The 13,774-nt window shown below is 40.1% G+C and overlaps 1 protein-coding gene across 1 annotated transcript in view; it reads right to left on the reverse strand.

The window, feature by feature from the left end:
- The window catches only part of DYM (dymeclin), a 340,650-nt gene that overhangs the window by 181,720 nt on the left and 145,156 nt on the right, over positions 1–13,774 (reverse strand). Inside the window, 2 exon segments of the mRNA XM_027576031.2 lie at positions 12,320–12,414; positions 13,396–13,509. Of these exon segments, the coding sequence (XP_027431832.2) occupies positions 12,320–12,414; positions 13,396–13,509 (209 nt within the window).

A 13,774-nucleotide genomic window follows, 5' to 3' on the forward strand; every position in this document is an offset into this window, starting at 1 on the left:
TGGAAGTTCCAATTTTATCATTGGCAATCAAGACTAGTGGTTGTTTTCTCTGAAGTGACAGGCTCATTTTATTCATTTTTACGAAAATGTCTGCCAAGTCTAAACAACCAGACCGTCACTCATTCTTTAACATAAAAATGGTATCTTGTCCCAAGAGTGGCTTAGTTTAGTTCACAACAGTCATAAACACACTTTCCTCAAGACAACCACAGCAGCTCAATATGTGGTAGAAGAGCTGTATGTGAACCGGTTTTATCACACAAAATATCTCAAAGACATGTATCCAAAGGTCAAGATTTATCACAACTAATCATTTTTACTATGTGACCAAGGACATTAAGTAAAAGTGGCTTCCCCCCCCTTTCATTGCAAGTGTGTGGTTGTAGAAAATACAGTGAGTACTGGTACAATTCAGTGCCACTGCCCTGACAAAATTGTTTTACCCCAATTTTGCTTTTACAATACTGTTCAAAATGGCAACACCGTGGAAATGCCAAATGCACCTTATTATAGAAATAGCTTGAGAACCTCTGAATTGGTGTGAGCCAAGAAAGACGACTACAGAAACTCTACACAGTGGACATTTGACTCTCTGCTAACAGAGAATCTGAGTTTTATGTGGTTGACATCTGTTTCTCCTTTCCAGTACTTGCCAATGCCAGGTCGGCCATAAAGAGAAGAACAAACACTTCTGGGCTAAGGTCACACCTGGATTCCAATTTCAGCTCCATCACACCAGGTAGGAGAGTGTGGTGACTCACATGAGTCGCCAATGACTGGCAATATCTGACGCGTGGCAGACATATAGAAAATATGTGATAAATGATTAAACAATCCCCAAATACCCTTATTTTAAAAACAATCACAATCATGTTATAAAATATTCTGTGAAGAACCAGGATATGTTTAGAATCTCAGTGACTGAGTGATTCTAAGTGAGAAATTTAGAATGTTGTATTAAGGTACCATTATTAGGTTAAGTAAATAACATACAATGTTCTTATGCTTCAATATGATCTTCATGTTTTGACTACTAAAGGTAAGAAAATAGACATGTTTTAGAAGGAAAAACAGCACTAATAACCGTGTCATATTGGGTTCCTACAGATGTTCATCCTAATTTGTGGTCCTCAAACCCAGAAAGCCCCTCAGATCTTTTTCAAGCAGGGTTCCTAAGAATGTGTAATTTCATCACCAATTAACTCCTCTCCTATGTGGTTAGAAAGGTTTTGGCTATGTGCCATCCTTGCGGAAAACTGTCACTCATCTTGTTCTCCACAGGAAGATTCTCTCATGGAACCCCAAGTGACAAAGGCTGTGAGATGACATGAGCTGTCTGAGACCCCACAGTTCAGCCTCAAATCTTCTTAGCTGCTACTCAAAGATCGGCAACGGTTTCTTAAAAACAACAAGGGGATCACATGCTTCGAAAGGTTGAAAGCAACTCACCCAAGGCAGGATGTAATAATAAATGTCTTGTACACAGATTATTCACATGCTTTTAAGTTTAAAACTTCCTTTATAAGAAGCACTTGGCAGTGGAAGGTAGTATAGTACTGCGGATGGAAGACAGATGAAGGTTTAAATCCCAACATTGTCACTACCCAGCAAGGTGATCTTAGATAAATTACTTCTCTGAGACTTAATTTCTGCTCTATAAAATGGAAATAGCAACACCCATATCATCAGATAACACAAACAACATTGTATAGGGCCCAGTATGTAGCGTATGGCAGAAAGCAACTGTACAAAAGCCCGAAAGCGGTAGTCCATATGGCATGCTGTTTCTACCTCACATATCGCCAGGAGATTTTAACTATTTCAATCCAATTAAAGCGTCAGAATTTCATCATTCAAATACCCACTGCTGTCTCTTCTACCCAGGAAGATGAAGCACTCGGTGATTGCTATTCATAAAGTGCTTCACATATAATAACTCATTTATTCCTCCCGACAGCTCTGGGAGGATATGCCCACTTGTAGAAGAGGAAACCGAGGCGTTTTAAACAAATGAACCACTGTGACTCCTCAGAGCATTCGTTCATGGCCGTGACAGGGTGTACTTCCTTACCTTCCCAGCAGCTACATTTTCTCACCTCTCTTTTCCTCCCTCCCAGAAGGCAGTCTCTCCTCCCTTGTGTGGCTCCGTCCCTGCTCCATCGGATTCTGCATGCCCCTCCACTGGACACGTGAGTCATTCTCAATCTCTGAAACTTCTGTTTCCTCCTACTTCTCCTATTCACACAACCCTTTTTTGTCGTGGAAAAGGCGCTTTTTACAAAAAGTCTGTGAAGCGTGTGCAATTCATCAAAAGGAAAATGCTTTCTAAGTCACTTTAGTTCTCTTATCTGGACTTAGCATTTTATAACATAACAGGTATCACAGTTATGTTGAAAAAAAAAGGAGAGAGAGAGAGAAGAGATGAGCATAAAAACATGCCTTTTTTTTTCTCTCTTTTGTTCTGGGAAGAACACTAGACAAGGAGCTGGGAGATGTGCTTTCTACGTCTGTCTCTGCCACAGCATTCACTTGGGCCAGTCACATAATAAATCTAGGTTTCAATACTTCCATGTGTAAAATGTGCAAACTTATCTCGGATGTTCTTTAAAGGTCCTTCCAAACCTAAAATTTTGTGATTTGTGTTTAAAACCAAGATATTCTGCTTATGTCAAAGCCACTCAGAAACAAGGCTTTAAGGGCTGTGCTAATGACATAGACACCTGAGCAGGAGATTCATTATGACACATGACAAAGCCGAGACTGGTGAGACCATTCAATCCTGTACTACTTCTCTAAGATACATAAATCCATGCATTAGCAAGTGACATATGAAACCTAAAGTAGTATCAACTAGCTACCTGAATGACATGGTGACAGGTTTTTCCAACTGGCAACAGAAAGGTATAACTAGGTAAAGACTGTAGGGACATAATTTTCCATGGGCCTCTCGAGGTTCTACACATCTCAAAAGCAGAGGCATCAACGGCCTTGTGCTCTGGACTCTCTTTCCATGGATGTCTGTAGAGTGAACAGATGCGGAAGGTGGAGACAGTGTCTCCCTCTAGAGTAGAGGGCAGTTTGTTTGCTATCAAATACATTAAAGATGTCTCCATGCAAAGGTTGGGCAGGTTTACGTGAAACCTATAATAAAAGATCAGGGTTTCCTAAGCTCAGGGTCCCTCTTCTGTAATGCAACCCACTGCATGTACAGATGTCACCTGACCTCACACTGCTCTGTGGGCACTGGGAACCACACAAGAAAATGATACACTGGCTCCTCCCATGGCTGTGGTTAATAGGCTGTCCTTTGCTTCTGACCCAAGAATACTGAGTCTCTACCAGAACCCATGAAACTGTGGAATCTAATTTGTTAGACTGTAAGTTGGGTAAAAATCTCAGATCCTTTATAGCAGATAGGAATCAGGGCTTCATAATTCATGGCTAAAGGACAAAGTATGAACTTGCCCCATTACCTCTACAATATGACTACAATATGACTACAACATTCTATAAAGCTCTATGCAACTTATTTCAATGTTTAATTTCCCATGTGACAATTCTGCTCATAAAAGTCTGTACTTACGATAAAAATGCAGATAAATGTATGACATGCTACTTTAAAAAGTTGATATTTTGAATGTGCCAGCAGTCTAAACTGAAATTAAACCAATTATGAAGTTTTCACATGTCCCATCAAGTCTACTGAGATACTCTTACTGTAAAATACTAGCAATCTCTGAATAGTTAGAAATTTTCTATTGGAAACAGAGATTTTCAACTGGGAGCTAAGTGCTCTCAATGTAACTTCTTAAGAAAAGGCTAAACTAAAACGCAAACCATGTCAGATTTTAGTTTAGTTACTTTCAGAGTACCACTAACTGTAGGAAGTGCAGGAAGCCAGATTTTCAAGGCAAAACATTTTTCCTTCCCTTCTTGGCTACTGTTAGGCCAAGATCAAACACGGATCGGCAAAGTGCAAAGCAATGGAGAAGCTGGAAGTTCTTTATTGCCTAAGCATTAGGCAAAAACTAGTTAACTTTATCTTTTAAAATAAATCATGTAAGTTTAACAGAAGTACTTACATTGCAAAACTATTGCTCAGAACTCCTACCAATCTAAAATAGAACATATTCTTAAGAACGCTCTATATTCAGTGAAGTTTTCATTTAGTGAAATATTTGGGAAATACAGGCAATGTGATGATTCTTTGGGCAAGGGTTCAGAATCCAGGAATATTAACAGAGAGCAAGAAATTTTTTTGTAGAGATGTTATCCAGATTTATTTTTAGATTAAAATTACTTTTAAAATGTCATAATACTGTAACAGAAAAAAGAGCTGTTAAAGACTTTGCAAGCCTGTGATAACTCTCACAGCACTCACATGACGTGTACATACGCTATTTTAGAGATGGAGAACAGAACTCACCAGGATTTTGGAACAGAACTGAACTACTTGTTATAACCCTTAATATCATATAATTCCTTCCCTAAAGAAACAGTTTCCTGACTACAATGATATCAGATAACGATATCACTGAGTTAAAGATTTGAAAAATAAAACCAATATGAGTATAACAATTTCTAGATGTCAGTCTGAAATTAAAATGTAAGATATCTCAAAGAGAACTTCAGCAGTGGTAGGCACACAGCAAAAGCCTGATAAGTACTTACTGAATTAAAAATAAATTCTAATGTCAAGGATTAGGTGGAAGAAAAATACTAGAGTTACAAGTGGAAAGACACAGTTCTTGTCTTCTTTTCCACGTTCACCTCCCAGGATAATATCTGCAGGCCATGTTCTGCAGGACCTCAACACATCCAAAACTTTCTCAACTAGCAAGCTTAAGAAGAAGAAAAAAAAAAAGACTTTCCAGACTTTGCAACTGTAACTCTACGTATTTAGCTATATTATTGGAAGGAAGTTGAGATGAGGGGTGAAAGTGGCAAATGGAATGATCAACAAGGGCTTGGTCACCTTAGATGGCAGAGAACCATCTGTTTAAGAAAACCCTCCGCAGCTTGGATACGTGATCCCATGGTAGTTGAATTACCCTCAGAGACAACGCTTTGTGGGTCTTGCTTTGCCAGTGCCGTGGAAGGAACACGGGCTTTTAATCTGGAACATTCACCAGTTGTGTAGCACCAACATCCTAAACTATGTAAGCCTCCAGTCTTTTATTAGTCTTAAATATAACAAAAAAGAAACAAGTGGTGAGATACTGAAGGTGATAGGTATGAATTTATCATTAAATGGACCTTATTTTAAAAGTAAGATAGTACTCCTGAAATATCATAACCAAGAGAAATAACCAGATAGGCTACTGTGTTATATATTTGAGTATTTTATGTTGTGTAATATAAATTAATCCTAATAACAAACAGACCGTTTGCTTCTTAATATCCTCTTGTATGTTTTCAGTTCAATGTATTGTTTGGGTCAGAAAAAAAAATCAATCCATGACAACTTAATTCAGTGGGGAAACTAGTGAGGAAGCCTGACATGGTAAGGTAATACGAGAAAGTATTATTAAAAGCAAACTGTCTATTTTTCTTTGATTCCATGAGCCATTCTGAAAGATCTTTATTTGTCCAAATAGAGTTAAATAACCAACCTGGCTTTTTGCAGTCTTCGAAAGAATGCTGGGTGATGATAATGCCTATTGTTACATATGCAGAGCAGAACAAGAAAGCTTACATAAACTGACAACTTGGGGTTGGTAAGACAGAGAGGAGGAGAATTTGCAAGAGTCTATGTTCATTACTGGTGGCTGTAAATGGTAAAAAAAAAAAAAAGGCAAAAGCATAAATCATGGATTGAAGAATTTTTAAATTCTCAAATTACATGATCAGATTTTACCAAAAAAAACAAACCCTCCCTTTGTACTACTATTAAAAAAAGTCGTAATTAAAAATCTAACCTATGTTTTGTATTATTTTATTGTCAAGAGGTTTGAAAGACCAGAACACTTTTGACACTCTGCATAGTCATCAACTTCCCTAGCTCCAAGCAGCAGCAGGTATGTGCAAAATGCAGCCCGAGACCAATTGACTTATATAAAGTCTCAGAATGATGGCTGCCAGAATTAAGCTTAAAATCTCAGATGCCAGGGGTGCCTGGGTGGCTCAGTCGGTTAAGCATCTGCCTTCGGCTCAGGTCATGATCTCAGGGTCCTGGGATCGAGCCCCACACTGGGCTCCCTGCTCGACGGGGAGTCAGCTTCTCCCTCTCCCTCTGCCTCTCCCCTCTGCTGCTCTCTCTGTCAAATAAATAAATAAAATCTTAAAAAAAAAAAAAAAATCTCAGATGCCAGCCCACCTGACTTAGTGAATCAGTCACTAAGTACTTATTAAAAGTCTACAGTGTGCTTATTGAGAGCTGACCTCTGTAAAGGAATGCAAAGAAATACAGCACAAATCTTTTCTTTCCAGTAATTACTACTCTGCTTAAGCAACAAGACTTGCAACTTCAGGCTAGGCCCATGTGTCACAAGTACCTATACTGGTCAGGTCAAGACATTCAAGTTCTCTCTCTCCTACACCCACCTCTGGGAGAAGCCACATTTTCCAACAGGTAACTTTCTCCTTTCCTGGCCCCTTGCCCCTGCCCTTGGCCCAGAAACTGACCGTGACCCAGGACTTCTGTGAAGCAATAAATAGGGCCAGCCAGGTTCTTCCTCTTTGTAATCTGAATAGGGAAACACGAAGCAACAGTGTTAGCAGCAGCTAGGTCTAAAGTGAAAAGGCCCAGGAGCTGGGCAGGGCGGGGCGGGGGGGGTGCGTATGGCATGGTGGGAGGTTGGCCATTACAGGTTTAAGGTAAAACATAACAGAGGGGCAGGAAGCTGGTGGAGAAAGCTCTATAGAAGGAAGAGGGGATACCAGGGCGTGCCTCACTTTTTTTCCAGGTCCAGACTACATTTTATTCCGACACAGAAGTGTAGCTGTGAAAGAGCAGGGAACTGTGATGGTTCAATGAGGTCAGCGCAGCAGGTACCCGCCAATATATTACAAGTAGTAATGGAAGACTAAGCGCAAATGGCAGGACCCCGATTATTTACTGTAAGGCAGGCTTCCTCAGCCTTGGCACTACTGACATTCTGGGCGGGTAACTCTTTGTTATTCTGTGTATTATAGGATATCCCGGGCCTCTACCCACTAGATGTCAGCAGCAACCTCTTCCCCAGTTGCAGCAACCCCCCAAAACCCCAACCAAACCAACCAAAAAAACCCCACAAAACAACGAAAAGACAAAACCTTATTCCAGACATTGCCAAATGTCCCCTAGGGACAAAATCCCCCATGCTGAGAGCCACTGCTCTAAGGAGGTTGAACTGTAATCTATGGAAAAGGGAAGCACAGAATAATATTACCAGATATGAAATGGAAGCAGCAGTGCCGAGGCCTACCGTGGCAGGACAAGTAAGGAGGCAACGGATCAGGCAGGCTAATGCTACAGCACGGGTGACGATGGTGGACATGTGAACCAAGGCAGGAGTAGTGGAGACAGAACATGGGGCATGAATGAATGCGAGTTTCAATGGCAGAGTTAGACACAACTTTTCGAGGGCACAACTGGATATAGCATTTAAAGGAAAGGGAGAAATGATGGTGAATTACTTGTAGGGTTCTGGCTTGGTAATTTAGGTGGCTGGGTGAGGGCCATTACACTATTACCCAGGACAGGGAATTTATTTATTTATTTTTAAAGATTTTATTTATTTATTTGACAGAGAGAGACACAGCGAGAGCAGGAACACAAGCAGGGGGAGTGGGAGAGGGAGAAGCAGGCCTCCCGCGGAGCAGGGAGCCCGATGTGGGGCTCGATCCCAGGACCCTGGGATCATGACCTGAGCCAAAGGCAGATGCTTAACGACTGAGCCACCCAGGCGCCCCAGGACAGGGAATTTAAAAGGGAGAGCAGGTTTTTGTTTTTGTTTTTTTTTTAAGATTTTATTTATTTATTTGACAGAGAGAGACACAGTGAGAGAGGGAACACAAGCAGGGAGAGAGGGGAGCCCGATGCCAGGACCCTGGGATCATGACCTGAGCTGAAGGCAGACGCTTAACCATCTGAGCCACCCAGGTGCCCCAAGAAGAGCAGGTTTGAAAATGAGTTGTTTTACACTTAATCACAGTTTGAGGTGAGTGTGGGCTACGCAGGTAGTGAGGTTAGTAGAGTTAGTGTTCAGCCAGTCAACACGTACATAGAGTGCACATTACGTGCCAGGCCCTTTACAAATATTAACTCACTTAACCCTCACCACATCCACTGAGAGAACTACTGTCCCCCCATCTTACCACAGGGACGCTGCTGCATAGAGAAGTTAAGTAACTTCTCCAACGTTCCACGGTGGTTAAGTTTTGGAGCTGGGATCCCCAACTCAGAGTCTGTGCTCTTAACCACCGAACTGTACTGCCTGCCTCAGGAAAAAGGGAGACATCAGGAGGACTGTGAATGTAAATTTGAATGGTTTTCTGTACACAAGAGCATGGAAGGTGAAGTCACAGGCATATATGTGAACTTTCCTAGGGAAAATGAGCAAAGAGAGAAGGAAAAAACCAACATAGCATGAAATACTGAAGGAAAGTTATGCGTTAAGCCAAAGATGAAGGTGAATCGGGAGGAAAGAGCCAGTCGGGGAGATGGGAGGGGCAGTAGAGAAAGTACTAAGGGCAGGAAGTAAGTAATGATGTCTTTGTAACCCCTGACAATCCCTTGCATATACTCTTTACAAATATTTTTAATTAAGTATAATCCCAAATAATGATATCAAATATCCATACTTATATTCAAAAGACTTTATAGTTGAACAAAACTCAAATCATTTTTGCTTATGAGATTTTTCTAGAATACCAAGAGTTTATAGAAGATACACGGTCACTGAATATGAAACAATAGCACAGACACCATATGAAATCATTCCTTACATTTACGTCCAGCTAAGGCGGCTTGTAGAAGCTTTATTCACACCCTACTTCACAGCAATGTAACATGTTACTCTAGTTTGCATTTTGTTGAAGATCACAGGAAATACTGGCTCTTCTAGGTTTTGCAACTGACAGATACAGAACTGTGCAGTCTCTTCCTAAAGCAGGGTTTAGAAAATGTGTATATGAAACTGATTACTTCTCACTTGAAGGAGTTACTGGAGCATCTGGTGAATCTTGAGCTGTACTGCTATAATAAATCTGTGTCTCTAAACAGTTTTTGTTAGGCATTCCTTATCATACTTACAATCCTATACCCTGAACACAAACATTTAGTAGAAAATGAGTTTCCTCAAGAAAAAAAAAGTTGGCCCCCATTTCTAATTCAAAGCAAATGTTTTCTTTTTTTTTTTTAAGATTTTATTTATTTATTTGAGAGAGAGAATGAGAGACAAAGAGCACGAGACGGAAGAGGGTCAGAGGGAGAAGCAGACTCCCTGCTGAGCAGGGAGCCCGATGTGGGACTCCAGGATCATGACCTGAGCCGAAGGCAGTCGCTTAACCAACTGAGCCACCCAGGCGCCCTAAAGGAAATGTTTTCTACAGGGATAAATCTTGATTTCCAGGTCCGAACTCAAAGTGTTTTCCAACCTTTAGCATGCATACAAATCATCTGAGGATCCTGTTAAGATGAAGACTCTGATTCAGCAGGTCTAAAGCTGGGCTGACACTCACGTTTCTAACAGGGGCTCTCTCCTCTCTTGGATGGTGAAGATGTCCCAGTCCACACGGGCTGCTCAGATGCGGCCCCTGAACCAGGAGCGCTGGCAGCACTCGGAAACTTGTCAGAACTGCCCGGCCCTCCGGGTGACAAATGAAGCATACTAACATCATCTGCTGAGACTGATGAAGCCAGAAACTTACATTCAACTATTTCTTTTAAAATCCATTTACAACTCATTCATATACAGTTTCCTTTCTGTTACTGAAGATCAGACCTTCTTTTCTCTCAACGCCTTCCATTATTCTAAACTGTGCATCTAATAGTTAAGCACCTTCCACAAGGTGGCCCCAGCTTTCCTTCCAAGCTTTCTCCTCTAATCCCTATACAGGTCCACAACATGCCAGTTGAATGGGACTGGTTATTTTCTAAATAGAATGCCCTTTATCACACTCCCTCCCATTCTGTTTTGTTGTGGTTGGTGCTTTTTCTCATCAGGCCAATCTCGAGAGTCATCTCTCTCTACTTACTTTGCCTGATTTCTCAGGAAAAGGTGATCTCACCGTTCTCTGAACCAACACTCACCCTCACCTGAGGAGTTTTTCTCTCACTCTAGTACTTACTACATTCTGCTGTATACCTGTATGTTCTTGTCTTATCTCAGCTACTGAAGTAGAAGCTACTTGAGGGCAGGAATTTTTACAACTAATCTGGATATACCTTACAGTGTGTAACACAGTTCCTCACTAATACAATGCTAAATAAAACTCCATTAACATCAAGTAAAGCAGTGTTCCTTATTGATGATAAACTTGACCTAAATATTCCTAAATCACAACTCTAAATTCTGTTTCTTATTTCTCCAAATACAATTGGTTTTCTGCTTTACTCATCATAGATAGAAAACTGGGCACAGTGCTTTGCTTTTCAACTCTTATACTGAGAAAATTTTTATTTAATCTTGCTTGACACGTTATCAGAACTTAAATTGTAAACCAGTTAATTTGCCAATTTCATACTGAACAGGCCAAATGTTGGTGTATCCGTTGAGGAAAATGAATCCTGTACTGAAACCTTCACCAAGCCATTATGAAGCTCCACATACACACAAAAATAGACCGCAAAACAGCACAGTATCATTAAATCTCTCTCATTAAATCTCTGAACTACAGCATAGTAACAAAAATTAATATTTAGAAACTAAAGACTCTTCAGAACACCGGGAAGATTCGGAGTTATGAGGAGATACTATGTGTGCTTTAAGTGATCATGTTAGTGTTAGTACGAAGTTAGTCAAACAGATAATCACTCGAGTACAAACCCAAAAAGTAATCCAATATAGTATTAAGACCAGACCTAAATTAAACAGTGATTCACTGGAAATATCCTCTGCTAAATTCTGAGGATAAATATAGAGACCAAGAACATAAGTTAATGCTGAGTAACTGTTAAAGATGAGGCCAGGTCAATAAGCATCTCTAACCAATGGATGGAAAGTGAGATCAAGAGTTTAAAAGTGACGGGGACTTGCGATCAGCACCAATGACTGCAACACAAGACCTAATCATCACAACTGCAGTGCCCCAAAAACAAGACCCAAAAGAAACAATCTGACTTCACTGACCTTCAAAACAAATGTTCTACTTGAGAGCCACTACGACAATCTACCTAAAGACCAAAAAGAACCCACACGTTAAAAAAAAAACAAAAAAAACCCTGCAAACGATATTCCTTCATCATTTGTTAATAGGTTTCCTACCCTTAAAGAGCATATCTTTGGCAAAGGGTGGAGAAGGGACAGGAAGGAGTTTCTGGTGATGTTGTGGCAGACAGAGTAATGGTTACCCCCAAAATATCCACCTCCCAACCCCCCAAACCTGTAGATGTGTTGCTTTATATCGCAAAAGGGACCCTTCGGTTTGATTCGGCCACGGACGCTGAGTTACCCGGAGAGGGCCAAGGCAATCACAAGGATCCCCAGCGTGGAAGGGGGAACCAGATGAGGAGGTCAGAGGGATGAGGTGTGAGGAGGATTCAACAGTTCACTGCTGCTGGCTCTGCCTGCAGAGGAAGGGGCCGCGAGCCAAGGAAGGCTGAAGCTTCTAGCAGCCGGAAAAGGCAAGGGAAAGGTTCTCCTCTAGAGCCTCCAGAAAGGAATGCAGCCCTATGGCACCTGGACTGTAGTCTGTGTGGAACTTTTAATCTACAGACTGTATAATAAATATGGGCTGTTTTAAGACACTAATTTATAGTAATTTGTTACGACAGTAATAGGAAACTAATATAATCATAAAGCCATGAAAAGAAGTCTCTAAAACAAACACAGCTACCCTCTCTTAAAAGGGTAATGTGATGCTCTGCAAATACGTGAAGATTTAGTTTGCGTTACAAAGAAATATACCTGCTCCTCTGTAAAATGCTAACACACAAAGCCTAAAATTAGATTTTATGAAAAGACAGAAAAGTAAATCCAATTAACTTTGATCAAGAAATTGGGTGAGAAAACAAAGCAGGACAAGGTATTTTCAACTAAACAAGAAGGTGATAAATATTAAGCAGGAAAATTTGATATTCTTTGTGCATAACACTAAAAAGGGACCACCACAGTGCCCATGCCACTGGGTCAGCCAAAAGGCGAAATGTGGTATTTCTCTTAAAGCTCCGATTTACCTGATGATCCTCTGGGCAGCATACTGATGGAGAGAACGGAACTGTGCCGACATGTTTGCTAAAGCAGCCAGACAGTTGGTGTGAAGGTACTTGTCCTGTAAGGAAACAGAAGGGTGAAAACAGATCAAGTCTTCTTTACATATGAAGCAAGGTTAACTGGAAGCAAATGTAAACTCAACTGTCCCTGATTTTTAGAAAGTTCAGGTTCACGATCCCTTTTCTCTTAATTCGAAAATCCTGAAAAGTCTGGGGTTTTTTTTTTACCACATATTTGGAAGTTACATCTGGTGCAAAAGATTATGTTGCTATTTCTGTTCTTCCTTATCCCTCTCCTGGTGGATATCGGAAGTATTTCACTGCAGAAATATTAATATTTATTACAGTGTGCCGCTCCAGAACCTCACGGTTACATAGACTATAGCATATATACCACAATCATCTTTCTAAAATCAACAAATTCTCCATTCTTAAGCATGTCTGACTCCTAGAGCTTCAGATAAAAGATAAAAGATTGTGCACATGTATCCAACATTAGCCTCATTGAGGGAAATAATTGAAAACAGTGTAGTAAACTTGACCACTTCTTTGAGCTATGAATTCTGTATATTGCTTCTCTATCGAGCGGAACTGAAATTTGCTCCCAGATACTGCAAATACAATCCAGCTAAAATTTTCCTTTTACTCTTTAAAGTATTTGTTCTACTTTTCTTTTCCATTTGAATTCATATTTCCTTGTGCTCATATCTTCACACACTTTGTTGTTGCTGCTTTTAGCAGGCAAATCAGTTTTATTGATCTAGCAAAGACAGACATCTTTTATCTAAATATGCCCCACTGCCCATTTTGTTTCATGTACAATATCTTTAATCCACACAATCTATTAAATATTAAGAAACAGACACTATATACATTACTTTAGGATCACGTATTTCAGTCACTATATGCATATCTGATATATTTTTTTTTACCGTATTACAGAAAAATGTTAGTACTCTAAATATTGAGATTGCTTTAAACTACAGGCCTGATTGTACTATATGCATAAAGATAAAAAAAAATAGCTATGGAATACTTACTCTTGTCCTCGTCATGTTGTACTGAATGGTTCTTATTACAACCAGTATCAGAAGACTCCCCAGTGAAATTTCAGTTAAAACTCGTTCTGAATACCAAGTAATGTTTTTTAATATCTGTAATGGGGAAGAAAAATTTAAGTAAATATGGCTGCTTTAGGGAAATAAGGATTATCCATGTCTTCAATCTCTGATAAGCCATGGCTTTGCTCTGAAGGTGAGTTAAACAGTATAAAAGTGAACTGTGAGACTTTCAAGATAGCAAAACAGTGCTAAGATGTTCACTTCTTTTTCCTCCTTCCTTCTTAACTAGAAGAGAAAAGAGATCTGGAAAACATCAGTACACAAAAAGATATATTTGAAAAACGGACAGCACAAAGGC

Source organism: Zalophus californianus, chromosome 14, assembly GCF_009762305.2.
Source record: "Zalophus californianus isolate mZalCal1 chromosome 14, mZalCal1.pri.v2, whole genome shotgun sequence".
NCBI classification, from domain to species: domain Eukaryota; kingdom Metazoa; phylum Chordata; class Mammalia; order Carnivora; family Otariidae; genus Zalophus; species Zalophus californianus.